This window comes from Ammospiza caudacuta, chromosome 1 (assembly GCF_027887145.1).
Source record: "Ammospiza caudacuta isolate bAmmCau1 chromosome 1, bAmmCau1.pri, whole genome shotgun sequence".
Classification (NCBI taxonomy): Eukaryota; Metazoa; Chordata; class Aves; order Passeriformes; family Passerellidae; genus Ammospiza; species Ammospiza caudacuta.
Window position 1 is genome coordinate 149,877,089 of NC_080593.1, and position 23,394 is coordinate 149,900,482.

General features: G+C 42.1%; 1 protein-coding gene across 1 annotated transcript in view; it reads right to left on the reverse strand.

Annotated features, from left to right (window-relative positions):
- COL22A1 (collagen type XXII alpha 1 chain) overlaps positions 1–23,394 on the reverse strand; it is a 203,374-nt gene that overhangs the window by 22,632 nt on the left and 157,348 nt on the right. The window contains exons 41-53 of the mRNA XM_058812385.1: positions 23,313–23,348; positions 21,976–22,029; positions 12,591–12,635; positions 12,113–12,160; positions 10,168–10,281; positions 9,927–9,980; positions 6,468–6,521; positions 5,589–5,642; positions 4,035–4,088; positions 2,696–2,749; positions 1,844–1,897; positions 758–811; positions 138–182 (exon numbers count right to left, since the gene is read on the reverse strand). Coding sequence (XP_058668368.1) covers positions 138–182; positions 758–811; positions 1,844–1,897; positions 2,696–2,749; positions 4,035–4,088; positions 5,589–5,642; positions 6,468–6,521; positions 9,927–9,980; positions 10,168–10,281; positions 12,113–12,160; positions 12,591–12,635; positions 21,976–22,029; positions 23,313–23,348 — 720 coding nt within the window. The remainder of the gene's footprint in view (positions 1–137; positions 183–757; positions 812–1,843; positions 1,898–2,695; positions 2,750–4,034; positions 4,089–5,588; positions 5,643–6,467; positions 6,522–9,926; positions 9,981–10,167; positions 10,282–12,112; positions 12,161–12,590; positions 12,636–21,975; positions 22,030–23,312; positions 23,349–23,394) is intronic.

A 23,394-nucleotide genomic window follows, 5' to 3' on the forward strand; every position in this document is an offset into this window, starting at 1 on the left:
ATGTGGCCCACAGCTGAAAACACTGTCATCAGCCACATGAAATGCTGTCATTATTTTTACCTACTGCCTCAGAAAAGGCAATTTCAAGTCCCACAATCTTTCTCCAAAGGATTGTGCATGAGGTACCTGTTACTTACCCGGGGACCTGGGGGACCTGTATCTCCTCTCTGTCCTTTGAAACCCTACACAAAGGAATTAAATCAATAATTATCCATCACCCTGATGCAGGAAAGTCTAAGAAAACTCTATCTTCATTTAATGTTCATTTAATAACCTTTCCAGTGTTGCCAAAAGTTACTAGGGACTGATCAGCACGGACTAGCTGTGTCCCAGGGAGTAATTAGGCAGGGCCACATCACTGGAAAAGTTTTCCATTGCTCCTTAAGCTGTAAAACCAAGGCTGTGCTCTGTGTATCCCTGGTGTGTCCAGCCAATATATTATTTAAGCCTAAACTTTACTGTCCCCAGTCTTTCAGAGGACCTGTAACAGAGCACAAGGGCTACAGCTGTGACTTCTGATGGAGGAGTGGCATGAGGTTACATGATTTAATTTCTAGACTAGGGATTTACTGTTCTCCAATGTGAAGGGTTCAGAAATGTCTGTGTTCATTGTCATTGCTTATTTATATATTTTATTTAGTCACAATGCCAGGACTGGTTATATGTTTGCATCAGTAAAGAACCTCATGTGCCCAAGAAATGCCCCTGACTACAGCACAGGGGGTTGAGTGGGTGGAACCCTTAGAGCAGCACTCACCGGCAATCCTCTGGCACCCTCCCGGCCTGGGAGCCCTTGTTCTCCAGGCTTTCCCTGTGGGAAACAATAATGCTCATGTTAGAGAGAGCCCCAGGTCCATCTCACTGCTGCTGGAAACCTCCCAGTCTCCTCCCTTCGACACAACATCATTGAGAACTGTGAGTGCCCAGGGCTTGTCCAGCAGAGTTTGAGTTTGCAGGGAGAGCAGCAGGGACAGGCATTCCCAAACACACCTTGAGCTGCTCTGTCACCGGCACTGTGAGCTCCTGAGGCACCTCACAGCTCTGGACTGGTGCATGTTTGCAGTGTCAGAGCTGCACCAACACCTAATCAGCACATGCAAAATCAGCATCTGCACACAGAAATGGAGTGGTTTGGTGCAAACACAACCTATCTGCAGCCTCTGTGACAAGCACTCCTCTACTTAGCAGTTGTCCTAATGCCTGGGAACTTGGCTGTTCTCAAAACCACCAAGTCCCATTTGGCGAGTCACAGGAAGAGGCTGGCAATGCCTGATACTTGAAGCACATTCTTCATGTAACACACACAGTTGCAAGAAATTACATCCACTGCCAAATTTATTAACATTGCCTTTTAGTGGACAACTTCGTGGCTCAGCTTTTTTCCCTCAGCAAATGCAAGTAATAGACTAAGTAGAGAAAATCAAATATAAACTCTAATTCTGGGCAACAGAACTGTCTCAGAGCAATCCAGAAAAAAGCTTCTTTAAAGACTCCTCTAAACTTTTTATGCCCCATAAACTTGTATCAAAAGGATGGATCACTAGGCTTAATGTTACAAGACAACCTTCTTTCTCTGCAGTGTTTAAGACAGCTGTAAAAGTGGAGTCACTAAGTTTTAGTGTATTTATGGTAGTTGTAAAAGTAAAAGAACAGTTTCTTCTCAAGATTGCTCATGTGTCATGCCTATAAATCACTCAAGACAATACAGTTCTTCTGGTGTTAAAAACAGATGTGCAAACAGGCTCCTTGTTCCCCCTAAGGAGTCCATAGATAGGCAGCTTCAAAAACAACAACTGGATGCAGCTTCTGATTGACTGAGCAAAACAGTTTTAAATGACATTACCGGCTCCCCCAGAGATCCTGGTTTGCCATCTTTGCCATCATTCCCAGCAATGCCCTGTAAAATGAAATGCAAAACAGAGTAAAATTGACAAGGATGATTGGTGGGGGTTTTGTCAGTATGAGAAGGATGTTCATCATGACATGCTTATGTTTGCCTAAATCTCCAAAACCCTCCCTAGTTCTATAGCTCAGTCATAAACCTCTCCCTGCTACACCCTATAATGGCATAACCTCTTTCCCTTTCCTATATGGCAGTATTTCCCTTTCCAGCAAGGTGAGCAGGCCAACAATCTTAAATCATGATTCTAAAACCAACTGTTATGAATCATTATAATGCCATTATCTTCAGGTACGATACTTTACAGTAGAATTATCTCTGGCTTTATCCTTATGACAGATTAAAAAAATCAAAAAATGTTGTACTGTTACATTTTCCAGAAGAGAGGAGTCTATGCCCAAGGTGCACTTGAATCTGAGTCAGTGCAAAGGAATAATTTTGACTGGATTCAGATAAAGTCAATGCCCCAGTCTTTGAATCCTTGTGCCCTTACACTGGAGTTATAACTTGATTTCTGTGCTCTGTATAAGAGTATTTCTTCCAGTGAGAAGACAGGCAATGAACAGTCCTGATTCACATTGTTATTAACACTTTGCTTTAAAGTGATCAAATACAGATCCTGGAACAAAACAAATACTGTCCTGGAACAAGGACATTGCATCAGCATGACAGACACTGCTACAGGCCATGCATGGCTCTCAAAGCACCTCAGGAGTGTCACCCCTTTGTTTTACATACCTATGTGTACATGAATAATTTAATGTACTGAATTAGAAGGAGCTTAATCACACTCACTGGAAGTCCAGGCAGCCCTGGTGGGCCCTGTGGACCTGGGGGACCATCTTTGCCCTGAAAGAAAGAGCAAACACTGAGGGTCAGGCAAGTTCCTCAGAGGCTTCTATCAGATGAAGATTTATCACATGCAGAGTCTGATGAGACAACTGTGAGAAGGTGGTCTTGTAGCCCATGTCACACAGTCTATGAAATTTTCTTGAACTCCTTCTATTTTAGAATGGATGGCTCTCTTTAAACACAAAAAATTCACTATTATTGAGTTCTTACCAATTGAGAAACCTATGAAATCACTCAGATTTGTTTTTCTGAAGCTTAATTATATTTAATATTTCATCCTTAACTTCCTGGATGAGGAGTCCTGCCAGGAAGCAGATGTGTATTTTATACCTTTTAAATGAGTAATTACCAGAAGTGCCTTGCTGACCATCTCAAGAAATCCCCTTACCCCACAGGACTGGACAATATCACTCCAGATCTTTCACAGTGTCACAATCTTATCATTCATTTGAAATGGAATTTCAGCCAGCCTGTTCATTTCATCTCTGGCCCCTCTGAGAATGCTCACTGATTTCATAACAGCCATCAGAAGGACCATCACTGTTTACTTATGATGAAGTTCAGGTTGTGAAATGGCTCTGCAAAAGGCACTTGTCCCTTAGGAAACCTTGCTCTAGAAATCTATAATGGAATTACACAGTTTTACACTGTTCCAACTCCATAGGGAGTATTCTTTAGGGAAGGTTCATTTTCAACTTTTCAAACTGAAATTAGCATCAATCAGATTACCTGTTTCTCCCAGGATTTTCTGATGCATTCACATAGAAGCATCTGAAAACCCTTAAAATGAAACAGTAATGCCAAAATTCTTCATGGGCTTCTCAAAAAGTTATACCTGTACTGGTATTTTTGGTGGTGCCAGGAAATAGTGCCAGGCTCTGGCATCTCAGCAGTCTGTGCTGTGACATCCTTGAACAGGTTGCTGGTTATATTTTGATAATCCCCACACAGAGTTCAGGAATTAGCCTTAGGTCATGAAGCATCCTAACAGATTTAGAAATCCTGTTCTGGAGGCTAAGAGATGTTAATAGCAAAGACAGACAGACAAGAAAACCTCCACAGAGGTCCCATGGGCTGGACTATCTTCTGGCTAACTTGGAATTTCATTGGTGAGTAAAAAAAGTGCTAGAACAGTAACCTGTGTTTATTTGTGGAAGTTTTATTTGCAGGCTGAATATTCTGGGGAGCTTTCAAGGGACATTACATGGATTCCAGCTCAGCTTTACTTCACAGACCTAAACTCAGGTGAAGCCAGCAGTTAAGCACAGAGCTTAGAGCTTACCATGTCTCCTGGGTTTCCTGCTGGTCCTATAGGTCCTGGTGCCCCATCTGATCCCTAAACAAAATAAAGCAGAAACAATGTGAATGATTAATGCATTTTATACATTTGTCAACACATTCCCTATCACAGCTGGCAACTCTGGAGCTTTCTTTAATCACTCAGCTTAACATTCATTCCATTTTTTTCATCCATCACTGAAAAGCAGTGCCAACCTCTGCACTCAATCAGCCTCCAAAGACAGAAATAGTCAGATATTTGAGTTTGGTCTTGGCTCTTCCTTCTGAAAACAGTGGACAAATAGGAAAAAGCCAATCATGACAAAAATAACTCTGAAGAACAGCAAGTGTGGGAGAACAGAAATTATGAAACACACACTGTGGCAGGCAAACTCCTGGAGCCACAAGTCAATGCAGACAGAAGGAAAAGTCAGCAAAAGCTGAAGAACAAAATTGTATAGGGGACATCACATTTTGCTCTGTTTTGACAGGCTCAGTTTTACTTTTCCTTTGGCTGTGAGTCTGTTCAGGAGGTCTCATAGGACAATTTAAAGTGTTTTAATCCCACTGGTTTAGCTCTGTAGTTGTAGCAGTATTAGGTTAATAGAGACACAGCAAATGTGTCTGTTACTAACTTCTCCTAAAATAATGCTCATTGGAGCTCAAATCCCTCACAAAGCAAGTTCATGTGCTGTCACAGCAGCAAAGCACCCCGCATCCTTTAGGCACTGATACCATCTGAATATAGAATTTTAATCTAATCCCCCTTTCTGGTATGTCCTGTCATTTAGTCAGTGCAATGGGAATTCAGGCTGTGCTGATCCCCAGAACAGATGAAGCACAGCACAGCCAAACTGCACTGTAAGCAGCAATATGAGCTGTGATGACTCTGGGCAATGAAAGGTGGTTTGGAGAGAAAAGTCCTCGACTCAGAAAAAATCCCCAAACTTGAAGGGAGTAAAGCAGGAGAGCCAGCAGGAGAGCCAAGTGATCTCAGCCCTGATCCTGCACTATCACCCATTTTTAAATACAAAGAAGCATAATTTTATTCATGGAGAGAGCAGAATCTAAGAATGAGGACTGTGATGGAGAGGGAAATGTAAAAGGCTTTTAAATTCAAAAGTAACTCACACAACATGAAAATTGGAGAAAATCCAGTCTCATACTACTGTGCAAAATTGAGAACTAAAATGCTCTTAGATCCGCTAGTTCTAGACTAACAATTTACCCCACATACAGGAAAGCACCTATACATGTACTAAACAGTCCCTATGGAAGAGTTTTAATCATCATCTTTATGTTGTATAAAGAGAGCAACTGAAGCTTAGCAACAATTTACAGAATGAGTTGAAGCAATCAGTGGAAAGTGGCCAATGTATTAAATAGCAATTACCATGAGTGGGGAACTCTATCACACTCAGGGGATCATGAGGAACCCACTGGAAAATGCAAATTCACTGCACAGACAGATGGGAATGGTTACTTCCACCACATGGAGCTTGCAACACCCTTTATCAACAAGAAACTACAGGACCATCTTTGCAACAGAGAAACTTACAGGTGGACCAGGGTTTCCAGGAGCCCCTGAGAAGCCAGGCATTCCAGGGTGGCCCTGCAGAATGAAATCAGAGTATTTCTTTATGTATTAGTCACCTATCTACTTTTATAAAAGTTAACTGGTGATTATTGTGAAGTAACACCAAAATGAGTCAATTCACAGAGAGCTGGTTATAAGGGAATAAAGGCTTTTTAAAGTGAAACCTTGGTTTTCAAAGCATGCATTTCAAAAATAAAATAGTTAAATTTCAGGTTTACTTCTTCCCATGCATATTTTAGTCTATGCTAATGGCAGATGAGAGCAGACATTGTGGAACTGCACAAGACAGGAGGTCAGTTGGGAAACCAAGCCTGTTTAAAATGTCCTAAAAATGTCATTGAAGAGGTGCTGATTTGCACCTTAAACCAGTGACTCAGCTCTTGGCAAAATTAACTATTAAAAGTTTACTCTAACTTAAACCATTCTCATCTTTCCTGTGGCATCTCAGTCCCTCCTAAAAGAGGTCCTCCTTACATTCATCATCTAAGACAAACAGACACACTGGCTTTTTCACCCCATAGACACCTGAACTCCTGGAAATCATCTAGGGATTATCCAAGGAAATGAGGAAGTGTTAGGTAATGTAGAAAATTTAAAGCATTCAGTCCAGAGGTGAGGAAACAGATGGTACTGGGAGGTTTTTATTGGAGATGAGGATGGAATCTGTGGAGCTATGGTTCCACTCTTTGACAGAGCCCATTTGTGGTTTGTCAGTGATGAAGAGCTCCCATCTTCCTCCTCTGCCTCTGAGAAGGGTGCTCTTGTGAAGGCATCACAGGAGTTAGTGATGAAGGACCAATCACAGTGACAGCACTGCTGGAAAGCACACTCTGTTTTTACCTGTTCACCTTTTTCTCCTACTTCCCCAGTCATACCACGGTCTCCTTTAGCACCCTGGTAATAAAAAAAGAGCCAATGAAAGTCAATGAGATTCAGTGTTGTGACAGCTTTTTGACCTCTCTCATAAAGCACTTGGACATTCAAGAATAAAACTCAAGAATCAGGACTAAGCCCTCCTTGCCCTCCTCTTAAATTCTTCTCTAGACTTTCACTGCCAGTGCTGGAGCCAGGAATATATGTGGAAAATGGCCTCTGAGCAGAGCCAGCATAGCTGGTTTTTAATGTTTTATTATCATAGGCATAAAGAGTAATTGCACATTCTTAAAGACCAGGCAGGTTATTAGGCACTTCACTAAGTCATATTTGATAAAGAATCATCTGGCCCAACAAAAGTGCCCATACCCTTCAGGGACAACAGCAATAAAAGCAGCATTTCTAAGGTGCAGCCAGAAAATTCATAACCAGAAACTGCTCCCCTCTTTCTGTTCTAGAGACACAGGCAGAGACAGCTGACTTAAATGTGCATGTGTGCATTACCAGTGCTCACAGTGAGACTAGACAGTGAAAATTACTGAGGTAAAGGTGAGCAAGGTGTGAACAATGCACAGAGCAATAATGAATTGCTGGCCATGGAAATAATACACTGGTTTGCTACATGAGAGCTGGGAGACAAAGGGGAGAAAGAGGGCTGCAATTTATTAATAAAAGAGCTCAAATTCATATGGCCAGAAGGAATGAAGCTGTTTATGAGTGTGATGGTTTGACCAGAAAGAAGTGGGAATTCTGGGATGTTGTGGTCAAACCAATGGGTGCTTGGATTTTGATATTGGCACCTGGGGTAGCCAGTGGGTTTTAGGACACACCTCCGAGAACACCCAGGGGTTAAAAGCAGAGCTTCGGCCCTGGGAGGATCTCTTGGGACTTCGAGGGACCGAGGTCGGAGCTCTCCCCCGTCCAGCCGCTGCTGCTGGGCGGGGGAGGGGCAGCCATGCGGTAGGCCTGGGCCTGGACAGAGATGGGAGTGAGGAGGCCTTGGAGGATGGAAGGGTGGAGGAAGAGCCCCAAGAGACATCGGACAGCCATCCCCCCCCCCCCCGCGGAGACAGATAGAGAGAGAGAGAGAGTGCAGCCTGTGTCATTACCTTGAAATTCAGTAAATATGTGCTGGCAGCAGGCAGCCCGGCTGAGGAGATGGGGGGGGGCAGCCAGGAGTCCAGCTGCCTGGAGGAGTTTTTAACCCCTTTTGGACAATGAAAACCCTACAGAACATTAACCCTTCCTAGACGAGTGATAAGAGTGGAGGAGGACGAAGGAAATGAACGAGTGATGGAGGTCTGGACCAGAGAGAGAGAGAGAGTGAGAGATGTTGAAAGAAGGGAGAAGATGGAGTGGCATTTTATGCTGGACTCTTTTGTGTAGCCATGGACAGAGCCATGTTTCCGTGAGATACAGAGACTGAGTCCAGGGGGAGAAATGTCCCAGTGCCAGAGAAGATTCAGTGTGGGTACCCCTCGGCCCCAGGGGGTATATAAAATATGGGGGGGACAGATGTCCCAGAGGTGAGAAGGTGAGATACTGTGCTTTTCTGGAACTGGACAAAGCATCCTTAAAAAAAGACAACCCTGGAAGCAGCCCTGATCCCTGTTCGGTGGTGAGAGCACCGGAACAAGGACGGAAGAGGCCACCACGACACACGGAAGGACTCCCTCTCCTCTTGGGGAGCTGAAAGTCTGAGCAATCTGAAGGGTGGTGCTGGACCTAGAACTGGTGATTTTGGAGGATGTATTGTATTGGGAATTTAGGGGGGAGGAGGGGGAGAGTGGTTTTTTTGGGAGGTTTTCATTTTCCTCGTGTTTTTTTTCTTTTTTTCTTTCTTTCTTTCTTCTTTTGTGTGTAGTTTAGTAATTGTTTGTGTGTAGCTTAGTTAATAGAATTTTCTTTATGTTTAAGTTGGGAGCCTGCTTTGCTTATTCCTGGTCACATCTCACAGCAGACACCGGGGAGAAGGTGTACTCATGGGGGCTCTGGCTTTGCCAGGCCCAAACCATAACAATGAGCAAAGATCTACAATTCTACTGCTCTTCTTTCAGAGCAGGACCTAATAGCTTGGTAAGGACAATATACCACAGAGTCAAAAGCGCAGAGCAATTTGGGTCTTCCACTGCAAGGATCCTCCTAAGATATGCAGAAAAGAGTCACAAAGACTGACCTTGTGTTTGCTCCTTCCCAGGGGTCTTCAAATGCCTTTTTTTTTTTTTTTTTTGAGAACTGTTTTTATTGAATTCAAATTAGACTACTTATCAGTTACTTGATTTGACTTTATGCACATGTACAGTTTGAAATATATCCTGTTATTTTACCTTACTATGCATTTTTCTGCTTAAATCTCTGCTTCCTTATGAAATATAAGAAAGCAGCAGAGAGATGGCCAGGTATGTCTCAGATTGCTAGGCATTTCTGCCAGTTATTGGCTTTATGGGTTACTAATTCTCTTGTAAATTTTATCCTGGAACATACTTTCATTTTGATCAACTTTGTTTACTTTTGAGATTGTGCTGCTCTCCCCACCACATTTTTAATTGCAAGATCTGAAATTAATTAATGAAACTCTATTAGCTTGTCCTGCACTCCAACAAGTGCAAATACAAAGATGTTAAAATAGCAGGAGCTATTTTAGACAGTAAGTCGGTAGTGAAAGGATGTCTGAAGGAAACTGTGGCCAACCATTAAATTACCTTACCTCTCCCTCATTGATTTGTTTTGATTTATTTAACATTAGGCAGTTGTAAAGGTTTTAACTGTGGCCAGGTACTGGCATTGTGAGCAGACTTGTGGCAGCCCTCTTTATGAGAAATGCTTTAAATATGACATTATTGGAATACTTCAAACAACAGAAGTTTTATGTTCACCTATGTCCTAGACCACGAAGCAGCACCATATAGCTAAAAGTTTTTCCTGTATTATGTTTCAGGAAATACTTGGAGTTGTTGGGTAAGACCACCAGGGCAGATGGTGTGTTTGGAGCCCAGCAGCTCATTGCAGCCTTAACTTAAGTGATTCCAGGACATAAGATTCAAAAAGGAGAGGGACAGGCATGGTGGCTACTGCTGAGGCTTTAATTTCTTGCTCACCTAATTTGAGTTGAAACTTACTCTCAAGCCTATCCATCAATGTAATGAAATCCAACAACAAGAATCAGGGCCTTTAGATGTGGCTGCCTGTCTGTGTGTGAACAAAGGGATGGTGGAAGACACTATTAAAGTGACACAATCCCTCATGCTATGGGCAAGGACATCTTCTACTAAACCAAGCTGTTCAAAACCCCATCTGACTTGGCCTTTAACACTTCCAGAGATGGGGCATTCCCAACTTCTTTGGGTAACCTGCTCCCAAAATAGTTAGTGTGACTAATTAGTCACAAATAAGCTTTCATCAGACAAGTGAAGAAAACCAACCAACCTTTGGGCCATCGAGCCCAGGTGGGCCTGGAGGACCTCTGGGACCAGGAATCCCCTGCAATGAACAAGAGGTAGAGGTAAACACCAGTTTAGTTCATTGACTCCACGGGCCTCTAAAAAGGATTCACCAGGTTGCTGATGAAAAAAAAAATTAATCATCTTATAGAGAAACCATCAACCATATTAACAGAAAAACAAGGTCCCAGCAGATGCAGGCATGGTGACCTCCTCAGCTCTCTTACCGTTTTCCCATCCTGGCCATCTCTCCCTGGTGGTCCTCGGAGACCTTTATCCCCTTTGAAACCTGGGATGCCTGGCAGTCCTGGAGGGCCAGGAGGGCACTCACTGCACACATCCTGGGAGAGAACATGGGAAAACACGTCAGCAATAGGCTGCAGGCACTTAGCAGACCCTGTGGACACCCACTATGAATGCAGCACTGTGCTGCTGATGCAATTCTTAAACCTTTGCTGTTTTACCTCAGGATTGGGGTGAATTTGCCTTAAAGAACCAATGAGGGCAGTGTGAAGCAGAGTGAGGGTCAGCAGCTGAGCTCACACCTGCTCCCATGGGAAGTTTCCTATCAGTTCTAGGTCTTAATTGGTAACCCAGGATCAGGAAACCAAGGAAAAGTTTTTCCTGATAGGGAGGTCAGGTAAACTAGAAAGACTATCAAGAAAAACCTTGGTTTGAATCTACAAAACCACTAGACGTCTTTGTCTGCTCCAGGCTGAAATATCTGTGTTACTGCTTAGAGGGCAGGTTTCTAGGGAAAAATCAGGTGCAACACAATGTCAGAAAGGGTCCTGCAGGAAAAATTATTCAGCAGCCACCTTGGCTAAGGACAACTCATCCAATGGAGTTTGTGAATGTCACAGTGTCCTGGCCAAATTTTATCAGGGAGAATCACTACCTCCCTCCTTCCAAACATCTTTGAAGCATGGTCTCAGCAGTCTTTACATTCCAGCAGGAAATTGAATCCATCTATGACATTTCCATTTCAAAGGCAGACTCCCATGAGTAAAGGGGGAATCCTGCCCATAAGAGGATATTACAAAACAGATCATCAGGTGGAGAGCCAGGAGCCCCTGCTACAACACCCAACTCTGTCAATAATCTGTTGCAAAACTGTGGGGTAAATTGTCCTTCTGAGTCTCAGTGCCTACACCCACATTTACCTACTTACAATGTAAGTGCTTGAGAAACACCCATAACAGCAGAGCCCTAATTTCACCTGGATTTCAAGGTGCTGCTTTCTGTACCAAGTGTGGAGTGAAAAAATACCAAGCAGAAAAAATGCACAAATGTGTTTAACCATAATAGAAGCAAAGGAAGGAAATGAAAGAACATCAAAGTGACAATCCTGTACCCAAGAATGAGTCTCTTGCTCTTGTCCAGATCAGAAGTCCCAAGAAACACCTTAGAGTAAAACCTCCAGAACAATACTGGGGTCCACAAAACAAAGACAACTCTGGAGTTAAGAGTAATTTCACAGCAGCCATCTTAAAAGGGCCCTCTGGTTAATGAGGTTGGTAAGAGAAGGTAATTTTTTAGTTTATTTCAATCAATAAGAAAAGATTTCTTGCCAGGTTTAAGACAGCTTAAAAAACTCACAACTCAGCCCATGTAAATCTATAGAGATTTTCAGTCAACACCTATCAAAGACTGACTAATTTCTCACAAAATTCTCTACATGGAGTGGAAAGGCAGACAGATTATCACTTTTGAATCACAAGTACTTCTGGGGTTAATTACCTGCATCCTTTTAGATTCACAATGCAAACTAAATTTGCACTCACAATTACCTAAAATTACTCCGGTCACTGTTGAAGTTGTATGTGAAAAAATCCAGCATTTTATTAAAATGGTTTCCATTTTCTGGTTTAGATAATGTAACTTGATTATGCTTATCTCTCCTTGGAATGCATGCCTCAAGAAGAGCTGAGAAAGCCTTAGAGATGTTACAGAGAACTTTTCAGGTCATTTCAGTGCTGGGGAAGGGATTTTCATCTCCACTGTGAGCTCGTGTCCCAATACCAGTGCAAGCAGGAGACTTGTCATTCTTGAGCTTTGAAGAGTGTTTAAAGACACCTTTTGCACTTGTAGTTCAGACACTCTCCCATCACAGAGTGTTAGGTCTGAATCAAACAGAGACATGAACTCCCACTCTCATTAATGGCTGATTACCTTTACCAGCAGATTTATGTCCTCTGGAGTAAGCATGGGTGGGGAACCCTGTGGAATGAGAAATTCATTACTTCAGGCAATTTTAAGAGGCATCAAGACATAAGAATTTTTCCTGAACATGTTCTTGGATTCTCACTGGTTTTCCTTGTCCTGTCTAGGATTCACTGGGCCAAACTTGTACTCCCCACCCTACCCTAGCAATGCTTTTTATTGGGACCTGAGATGAGTTCTTGCTGAGGGTACTGTAGAGCGGTGCTAAGGAAGTGGAATTTAAAATTTTGGCTTTTATTTACATGCAGAATATCCAGTTGTTCCCATTCCAAAGCCTTCACTAAACCTTTAGTGGGTTTTAGTCTTTTTCCTACTGCTCTGCTGGGAAAAACAACAGTGGAAAAGCACCCAAGTGCACTTCTGAGGTGAGGTGTACAGGTGGAAACTGAGTTAAAAGGAAGATGTAACACAGAAGTGAGTTACATACAGGTTTTCCAGGAGGTCCTCTTTCCCCTGGATTTCCAGGTACACCCTACAGATCAAGAAAAAGAAAAACATTGTGAAATAATTATAAAATAGCCTCCTGATTGCTCTTGCACTCTGCTGACCGATCTGGACTAGCACACATTTTGCTTTCGTCTGCTGACCAGCACTACTCCTTGCATGAGACAGACAGCAAACTCCTCCAAATATCTGCAACTTGAACACCCTCTCAAACCTTAGCTAAATTCATTTGAGTCACACAGAGACTGGGTTTGCTTTAGCTTGTCTTCTGGAGATAGGAAACACTATGAACTTTACTGGTGTGAATCTCTGAAAGCACGTGTCAACAAGCAAAATCAATTTGTTTGTTTGGTTGATTGGTTGGATTTTTGTTTGCTGAGGTGTGGTGGTATCCATTTTCTTGAGATAAAGGCATAGAAGTTACCAGCATTCTCAGAATTTTATGTTCAGAAAGGCAGGATTAGGAAAAGGGACAACCTTCACCCCTCAGCGTGTATCTCTAACATATCATTTACAAGGAATTAAGTTTGTTAAAAACAAAACAAAAATCATGTCTAAAAATTTTTGGAAAACATTTGCATAAAGTAATGCTCACTTGGGAAACCAAATATTTTGAACAAGACAGTTGGCCATGGCTCACATGGTGACAATTATCTGCACTGTGAGGATCCTTGCAGTTTTAAGGATACTTGGTGACATTTTCCCAAACCATTTTCTGCTGAATTCCTGTATCCACCTGGTTCATCACCCTTGTGTCATCACTCAAGCAAGTGCATGTTCTATTCATACTGAGCACCTTAAAGAGCATACAGAATTTACCACATACAAAATCTGTCCTACCTGATCATTTTTATTTCTAAACAGTTTCTTCTGACCATCTAAAAAAATCTTATTTGTGTTCAGCTTTGTTGATTCTACAGAAGCCCCACATGGGGCTTTCTCTTGGATGGTTCCAGATTTGCCACCCAGGATGTTCATAGAGTCATAGAAGGGTTTAGGTTGGAAGGGACCTTCAAGACCATCTCATTCCAACCCCCTGCCATGGACAGGGACACCTTCCACTATCCCAGGTTTCTCCAAGCCCCATCCAACCTGGCCTTGAACACTTCCAAGGCTGGAGCATCCAAAGCTTCTCGAGGCAACCTGCGCCAGTGTTTCGCCAACCTCACAGTAAAGAACTTCTTCCATATACCTAATTTGAACCTACTTTCTTCCAGTTTGAAGCCATTATCCCTTTTACTGCCACTTCCTTTGTGTGGTGAGAAAAAGGTTGAAAGTGAAAGATCTGATGAGAAGGGAAAAACAGAGTTGTTTTCACTAAAGATGACCTTGCAGTTGGAGGATGCTAAGAATATTCAGTGTGGAAAATTTCACATGTTGTGTTTTCTTTGGGTTGTTTTCTGTCTGTCCTGAAAAGTGGAAGTTTTATAGAAGATAACAAAATGCTGTAAAAAACTTAAAAAGCATTCCTCACAGGCTGGGGCCTCCCTACTGGAGAAGGAGAGATAAGGAGCTATGAGGTTACCCTGAGCACTTTTTGCCCCTGCTAAGATGGAATAAACTTAGTAGTGTATGTGTCCCCATTCTGCCAGAGTGGTAATGGAATAAATCTATTCTTTACACTTCAGCTCTGGATTTTGGCTGTCTTGGTTACCTATAGCTCTCACACTTGGTCAAAAATCCCTCCCCATCTTTCTTCAAGGCTCCCTTCAGGTACTGGAAGACCACAAATAGGTCACCCTGAAGCCTTCACTTTTCCAGGCTCAACAATCCCAATTCTCTCCACCTTTCCTTGTAAGAGAGTTGCTCTATCCCTTCAATTGCCTTGGTGGCCTCCTCTGAACTCACTCTACCAGTTTCACATCCTTCCTGTGCTGTGGGACCCCAGAGCTGGACACAACACTGCAGGTGGGGTCTCACCAAAATGGAATAGAGAGGCACAATCCCCTGCCTTGACCTCCTGGCCATGCTGGTTTTGACACAGCCCAGGACTTGATTGGCTTTTTGGGCTGCATCAACATCTGGATGCTGATGATCAAGGTACAGGTGGCTTTCAATCAGTCTAGGCTCAGCAGGAGCTACTCTTTGAGACTATCTAGTATTTCCATATGGAAAGTTCCTTTAAAATTTGGTCAAATGCTTAGCCAGGAAGGGCACTGGGTGTTCTTTCTGCCACCTTGTCTCAGGTTATTCCACTTTCCCAATCAGTTCCTTGCATTATTTACACAGACAACCAGATGGGGATTAATGACTGAAGAGCACTGTGTGTCATGATACACCACAATTGTAGCTACAGGGCAAACTTGAATTTCATCCTTGAGTCTCACTTAGTACTTAAATCCTGTATGTCTTGCCAGAGGAGAGAAAAAATTGGAAAATATATCAATTATCTTTTTCTATGTCCACATTAAATGCTTCTGGATGAGCAAAAACCTTTCAAATACCTTGTCATTCTAAGAGACAAAAATTAAACACACACTGAAATGGACCTAAAGTGGAGCTGAAGTAGTCCTGAAGTTCATGGATGAACTCTTGTTTCCTGAGGAATTAAACCCTCTGCAGGTGAGAACAAAGAGAAGACAAGGTCTGAAGAAGATGTTTAGCTCACATTTCTTCCCAGAAGTTCTTCTGGGGAACTGAGTAAAAATAAGTAATTATTTTAGTAATTTATAGCCTTCCTTCTTCCACAGAATTTCAAGGTGAATCCAGAGAACTGTGCATTGTTCCCCAAGTCCCTTCTCTTTCACAGATGCTGTCAGGTCATGCTTTTGGCATCTTCTCCACTGTGTTCTCAGCCACCTCTGCAAATGGGAAGGGGGATGGCTAAATACAATTACACAGATCTTATATTCCCAGACCTACTTTGTTCAAGAAGACTCACACAGAACTTGCTCTAAAAAGTGTGATGCAAAGCAAAAACTTGAGCCATGAGAATAATCCTGGATCAGAAAGCAAGACAGAAAAGACAGTTCAGAAATGTCTTTCATGCTGACTAGTAGCACAGCTATAAATATATGCCATAGGGCTCACTGACAGCCTTCTGCTTTGGGATCTGAAATATGAACATGGCACTAGCGGTGTAATCTGAGTATTTAAAGATCTTTTAAAAAAGGAATATAGGAAAAGACTTCTTAGTTATGTGAAAAGACATGCAAGGAGAGAGTGAATAAAATGGAAATCCTTGGAAAGGATTAAGCACAGCTATCATGTCCACATGGTATCAGAGTGCCTTGAGACAAAAAGGGATGAACCCATTTTCTTGCATGCTGTATGATGTGGAGCTGGTGATGTCTCTAAAAGCATGGAAATGAGACAGAAAAAGAGATTAAGCTCTGTGCCATGGCTGACAAATCTGAAAAAAACCCTGAATCCGGAGGAAAAGTTCTCCAGAAAAAGTGAAAGGTACAAGATTGCAACCAGAGAATGTCCATTGAAGAATGATTTTGTGAGCCAAACTGAACAAACCAGATGTGGATAATGGCAGTTCAGCATGGTGCATTATCAGAGAACAGGCCAATGGAAGCAGAGTCAAAAGTAGAGGAAGTATTGCTGGTCTGTAGAGGTCTGGAGTTAGAAAAGGCTGACAAAAACAGACAAGCTGCAAATATAAAATTACAAACTGTGCTGGATTGTAATGGACCTGCAAAAATTCAAGTCCAGCTCCTGATCTTGCACAGGACAATCCCAAGAATCACATCATGTGCCTGAGAGCGCTGTCCAAATGCTCCTTGAACTCTGTTAGTCTTGGTGCTGTGACCACTTGCCTGGGAATCCTGTTCCAGTGTCTGGCCACTATCTGGATGAAGAATCTTTTCCTAATATCCAACATAAACCTCCCCTGATGCAGCTTCACATTGCTCAGAGCAGAATGAAAATGTTAGAATGAAGACATGGAAGTTAAAACTGCATCTGACAAGCTAAGAGGGGAAGGAACTGGAAAAGAGAAAGCCAGAAAATTCAGAGAAAAGCAAATGAGTCTGACCAAAAAACTGCATGGCACAGAAAATAAATGCTGCTAACACGATGTGGGAAAATGCACAGATCCAAGTAACAAATCAGTGTTGGAAAACTCAAAAAGTTTGAACACTTTCAGAAGATTGCAGCCAAGAGTGGCTGGCACAAAGCAGAATATCCAGTGAGTGGTACAGCACACCAGTACAGGGAAAAGATGTCAGCCACGAGGAGGTGTGATGCACAGTATTCAGAGCATCAGTCTGCAAAATCTGACACACAGGAATGGTCTTTAAATGGGAACTGATGGAAACTGTGCTGCTGATAATGCTAAAAAATAATATTTAGCTTAGTTGGTTGGCAAATGGTGCTAATTATGCCAAAGTTGTGGGTTTGATCCCCTCATGGCCCATTCACTCCAGACTTGGACTCGATGAGCCTTGTGGGTTCCTTCCAATTCAGAATATTCTGAATAAAATGCTAGTGTAGTTATGAGGCAAAATCCTATGATGGGGAAAAGGATGCTCAGGTCAATGGTGCATGTGAAAATACTTAAAGAAACTCTGTAAGGAAACATAAGTGTATAGGGGAAATGTGTCAGTCACACAGGCATATGGTGGGATAGTTCTATTACAAGACTGAAAATTGAACTTGAAATGCAATATCTTAAATCAGTTACATGCCACAGCAATAAAGAGACAATAGGTGGGTTAATAAGTGTACCCTGGTTTGGGGTGTAAGTAAAACAAACACAAAGGCTCCCTGGAACTGTCCTTCTAACAGGATGGGGAAATCAACCTCAGAACAGCAAACTCTGCTTTTCAAATCCATTGGCAGTAATTTATGCATCCACAAAGGTTCTGCAATTATGAAAGCAAATGCAGGGGGACGATGAACTTCTCAGTAATTCTGGAACTTAGTTACCATAAATAATTAACCTAATTAAAAAGTGATTAATTCAGTGTTTATGTTAATTCAAATTATCATAATCAAAATACAGAAAGATCCTATTAAACAGGTGCCCTCACTGTTAATAGGAGGATAAGAGAATATCTCATTCAGATTGTTTCCTAATCTAAGGACACTAAATAGGTGTGTTGAACAGAAACATTTTATCTCCCAGCAGACAGGCAGGGGAGAACAGATCATTCCCAACACATGAAGTGTAAGAGTGGCTGCCCAGAGAGTGTCTGCTCCTTTAGGGGTATCTGGTCAAGAATCTTTTTGAATTCAACAAAGAAAGAGAAGGAGAAAGTCATAAATTAGAATTTCAAGGACACAAACCTGACCAAAAAAAAGGATGGCAGTGATGGGAAGCAAACCTGGACATTCACACTAATTGATCAAGGCATGTGGAAATATGAGGAGGCTTATTGCAGCAAGGTTACCTCATCCAGGACCTTGTCAACTGGGAAATTAAAGGAAAAGGAGGAAATCAGAACGTAAATTTTCAGAGACACACAGACCTAAGAAGCAGCAGATCTTGTCACTGGCAGTAACTGATGGGCCATCAAAAACCACAGACTGCACTTGCTGGGAGGGCAATCTGGACCTTGCAAATGATCAGATTGTAAACTGGGGGACACGAACTGGGAGGGCAGAGGGACTGACAGGGCTGGGGAGATGCATGAGGGGCTGTGCAGGGAGAGAGAGGAACAAACAAACAGGAGGTAAACACAAAAGGGTATAAAAGGGGCTGGTAAACCAGAGCTGGCTGAACACTTGTTTGGCTGAGCCCTGCACCTGCCCACTGTGGCTTGTCCTGTCATTTTACATCTTCTAATAAACTTTTTCATAGAATCATGGGATGGTTTGGAAGGGACCTAAAATCCCATCTCATTCCAAGCCCCTGCCATGGGAAGGGACACTTTCCACTGTCCCAGGTTGCTCCAAGCTCCATCCAACATGGCCTTGAGCACTTCCAGGGATGGGGCAGCCACAGCTTCTCTGGGCATTTTGCTCCAGTGCTTCACTACATGCACAGTTAAGAAATTCCTCCATATATCTAATTTAACCAGGCAGGAGGGACCTGCTCTGGAGCAGACAGCACTGCATATAACATCACTGAACATGGAGAAATACTTTTTTTATAATTCTCAGACTAGGAGATTGGCTAACTTCTCCAACAGAAGGTACTTAAGGCTACACTATTTTAATGCTTGATACAGGAATACTGACAGATTAAAATGTGATTTGGATTTTTTTTTCTCCAAAAGCAAGAGAAAGTAATTTTAAGTGACTGAGATCCCTAAAGTAGGCACAATGTGTAGTAGTTCTGTTATGGAAAAAAGTAGTTATATTATTAGGGAAAAAGAACCTTAAAAAAGTACACTTTTTAGGCTTTAAGAATTGAAGCTTTGGTTAATCAGAAAAAGATGCAAATTTAAAGACAAGAATATTATATATATGGAAGCAGACAACATGTCCCAGCTTTGTCACAGAAAAAGATAATTCATAGGGATTTATGGACATAATGAACTCTAGAAGACAAACAAATAGCAAGGCTTTTTCTAAGAGGAACAGAACAAGGCCAAAGCAGCACAATTGTACTGCAAAACTAGGCAAGTATTTTCAAAACCTAAATTTTAATAAAAAAAGACACTGTCCTGAGAATTCTTGATATTAGACTGAGTAGCCAACTGTTTCCAAAGGTGACTTTGGGCTATCCCAAAAAAATATGACACATGCTTTGAGGGGACCAGAAAAAATTTTGAAGGTAGTCATGTAAAAAGCTCCAATTTATTCACCAGTGGGAGAGAATTTTGGCCACATATATTGCAAAAACAATATTGACTCTTTCATCTCCCAAAATGCAGTTGTAAATCTGATTTGCTATATCAGAGAATGCAACTGATAGCAGGCACTTCCACAAGCATCTGATGAGTTTGCAACTGGAAAAATAATTCAGAGAGTAACTTGATGTATGTAAATGTGATTTAAAAGAATTTTTCAGTCTCAGGAAAAAAACACGGAATACATTTGCAAAGGCCACAGCAAAGTACAAGACACTGAGGCAAGTCATTGAGGCAATTGACACTGCATGGCTTGGGAGCTGCACAGCAAATTCATATTAGCAATTCAAATTGGAGCTTTCCTATCCAATGATATCCTGTTTGAACACAGCAGAGTACAAAAATGGACATGTTTCAGAGGATACAGGAACACTGCATTGGCACACAAGAGTGCAGAAGCAGAACAAAAAGTTCCTTATGCTAGTTAAATAAAGACAGAGATCAGGGAACTGCAAATGCATGATCTTGTCAAAATAGGTTATCCCTGCTGACACACCAAGAAATGTTGCAATGTGTCCTGTACCTCCAATTATACCTCCTGAAACACAGACAGAATGGTTTAAAAAGTGATCACACAATGCAGAAAGGTTCTAAAAGACATATTGACTGCAATTAAAGCAGTGAGTGTAAAACAGAATGTGTTTTATAAGTAGCCTGAGGAATGTTTGTGTTTGGATTAATTTTCTGCAGGGAAAAGAAAAATGTAAAGACCTCAGTGCTGCATGTCCAAGAGTTGACCAGCCAATGCTGATCAGAGCAGAGCCAGAAACAGACTCCAAAAAGCTGCCTCAGGTACTCTCCTCACACAGTTCAGCTCTAACAAACACATCTATCCTATCTCCTGTTCAAAACATCTTCATTTAAAATTTCAAACATCTGAGGCAAGGGGATGAGATCTAGGGACAGACAGCAGGACATAATCAATCCCAAATCTCTGGCTGCTCAGGGACACAAGGGACCATTTCAGCTATCATGGGCTCTGGAAGAAAACCCTGGCTGAATCATTGGTCTTGGGACAAAGAATAGAGTCAGAGAATCTTGGAATGGTTTGGGTTGGAAGGGACCATAAAGATCATCCAGTTCTTGTGCTATAGGCAGGGTGTGAGAGCTTAAATGAGAGCTTAAATGAGCTACAGCTGCAGGCAGGCCTGGAGACCCTTTGGTTTTCGTTACAGTGCATTATAGACTTTTCTTTGCTGAGCATCTTAATACAGTAGAACCAATCTATACCTTAACTTTTATCTATAGCCTATCAGAACTACTATAACTACCATATTCATGTTACTGTTATCCAGTCACTAAAAGTTAGTACATTACAGTTTAAGCTAGAAATTGTTTTTCAGTTTTCTTGTAGTGGAAAATTCTGAGACCTTTTTTCTGTTTGCAACATTTGCTGACTTGTTTGCCTGTGCTATCTTTCTGCTTGGTAAAAACATCTTCTTGTTTGAGGGGGGTTTATCCTTTGCTCTAAGTCATAAAACCCCCTTCTAACTAACACACCTTTTGCCTCCTTAGTTATCTAGTAAAACTGGCTTAGCAAATCTTTTCTTCTATATCAAAACTTGCTTCCATCTCTATTCCTGCATCAGACTCTACATTCAAAAATCTTTCTGCTAAGCACACATATCTGTGAGACTTTCTTGTCAAACTTTCATCCTTCCCAACAGGCAGGGACACCTTCCACTATCCCAGGCTGCTCAGAGCCCCATCCAGCCTGGCCTGGAACACCTCCAGGGATGGGGCATCCACAACCCCTCTAGGAATAAGTAGGTGGGAAGAAAACAAGACCTTCTTTCCACAGGAAAGGACCTCCTTTAGGCCACCTGATGGATGTCAGTAAAGCCACACCAGGGTTGGAAAATGCTTGCTGTGGAGCTGGTGAGAGCTGGTACCATTTCAGACATGACAGCATCACGGAGCAGTGCTGAGAAGGAGAGTTCCAGGAGGTCACTTCCCCCTCTCCATCGTGTTCCCTTAAACCCAAAGATCAAGCCCTTCCAAATCTTCAGAGGCTCCTTCAGAGGACTGGTTTCCACATCATAGAAGAAAAACAATTCTCCTCTTTCTGATGCAGCCCTGAAGTGGAAGCAGGCAGAGAGAGGGGCCAGCTTTCCAGCTGGGAGTCTGCCACGTTCCTCTCTGCTCCTCAGTTCCATGACTCACCACTGAGACAGTGGTAGCACAATGCACCAAGAGGTTAAAATGTCCTCAAAAATGCACAATAGCAGCAGCAAAATGAACTCACAGAGAATTTAACATCTGTGGCCCTGTTTTAACAGAAAGGGAACTTATCTCAGTGGATTCTAAGAAGTTCCTAGAGAGCCGAACCACCATCCTTTTCCAGTGTGGGATCTTTCTCCAGTTTATGTTGCAAAGTCCCTTCTCCAGTGTAATTTTAAAGTGGTTCAGTGATGAACCCCACTTTCCTTGAAGCAATCCTCCTTATTCCAACTATTTTCCCTTTTGACATCCTAAGTTGTAAGAGCTCTACTTCTGCAAATCATGTCCCTTGGACAATCCTAGTAAGACTCAGAGACTGTATTTGATTATCAGCACGAATTTTTAAGGCAATTAGATGCAAGCACTGACCAGCTTCTTGAGCACTTACACTTTAATTTTACTTACATCCTGGCCAGGAGGCCCCTGTGGTCCAGGGATCCCAGGCACACCACGGGGACCCTGAGAGGGAGAGAACAGACAAACCCAGTAATGTGAGCAGTATTTATGAGGTGCTTCTTAGCTGAAGAGAAGAAATCCTTAACCTAATAGTAACTGGTGGAAAAATTAACCAGCACCTACACAAGTATGAGAGTTTAAGAATAAATATAATTACAGCTCACACTGCACTATCCTGATATCAATAATTTCTGTGCCTCAAGGGACTTCATGTGCATCAATATTTCCATACATTGATTGGAGAAGTAATAATGACTCTTTACAGGAGGCAGGTTTTTGAACAGGGAGAAAATATGACAGAGCACAGGACAGTAGAGGAGAAAAGGTCACTGTCACTGTCCCATTTTCTGAAAAATCCCCTTCCCCAGGATTCTTCTCATTATCTCATTTTGCTTCTCCTGTGTTTTGCTGCTTTGGAATGTGGTTTGGAGACTGTTTATCCAACAAACAGCTGGCTGGTTGATTGGTTTCATGTGAATTGTTTTTACTTAATGACCAATCACCATCCAGCTGTAGCAGGACTCTGGAAGAGACCATGAGTTTTTCATTAGTATCTTGTTAATCCTTCTGTATGTATCCCTTCTCTATTCTTTAGTATAGTTTTAGTATAGCATTCTTTAATATACTATAAGTATATAAAATAATCAATTAGCCTTCTAAGAACATGGAGTCAGATTCATAATTTCCTTCCTGCCATGGGGGACTCTGGAAATAGCACACATCTCCTCAGTTCCAGGCTATCACTCTGCTAGGATGGGCTGTTGTGCTGGAAATTCAGGCCAGTGTCTACTAAGACCATGGTACACAGTTGTTTGTGCCACACCAATGGATTGCATCCTTGAAAAACTGAATGTTCAGGGACTAAAGTGTGTTTGTTGAATACTGAAATCTGTAGGATTTAAGTAAGAAAAATGTTCTAATATGGTTTCTTTTAAACCTTTGAGGCCTTGGCTAGAAGAAATATACCTTGAATTATGTGCCTTAAAATAATTTTTTGAAAGAAGGGTGAAGCAAGACACTCATTATTTCCCTTTTAGGACTACTGACAGGTAAAGAAACATTTCCACCAGGCCAAGGCTCTTCATCAACTCTTTCTCATAACCCAATAGAGCAGACAAGTACCTGGTAATACACAGAGGTTCTGGTGGATCAGCCACCCTGTGACCATTCCTCAAGCAAAACCAAAGCAATGACATCTGCCCTCATGAAATGACTGGCAAAAACATAATTAGTGTGGCTGACCCCTCCCCAGAGAATTTGGGTATAGCTAGAAAGACATACTGTACCAGTGACCCTTTGTCTCCTGGGGGTCCTGCAGGGCCCTACAAACAGAAAAGACACAGCAATCAAAACACTTTAAATTCTCAT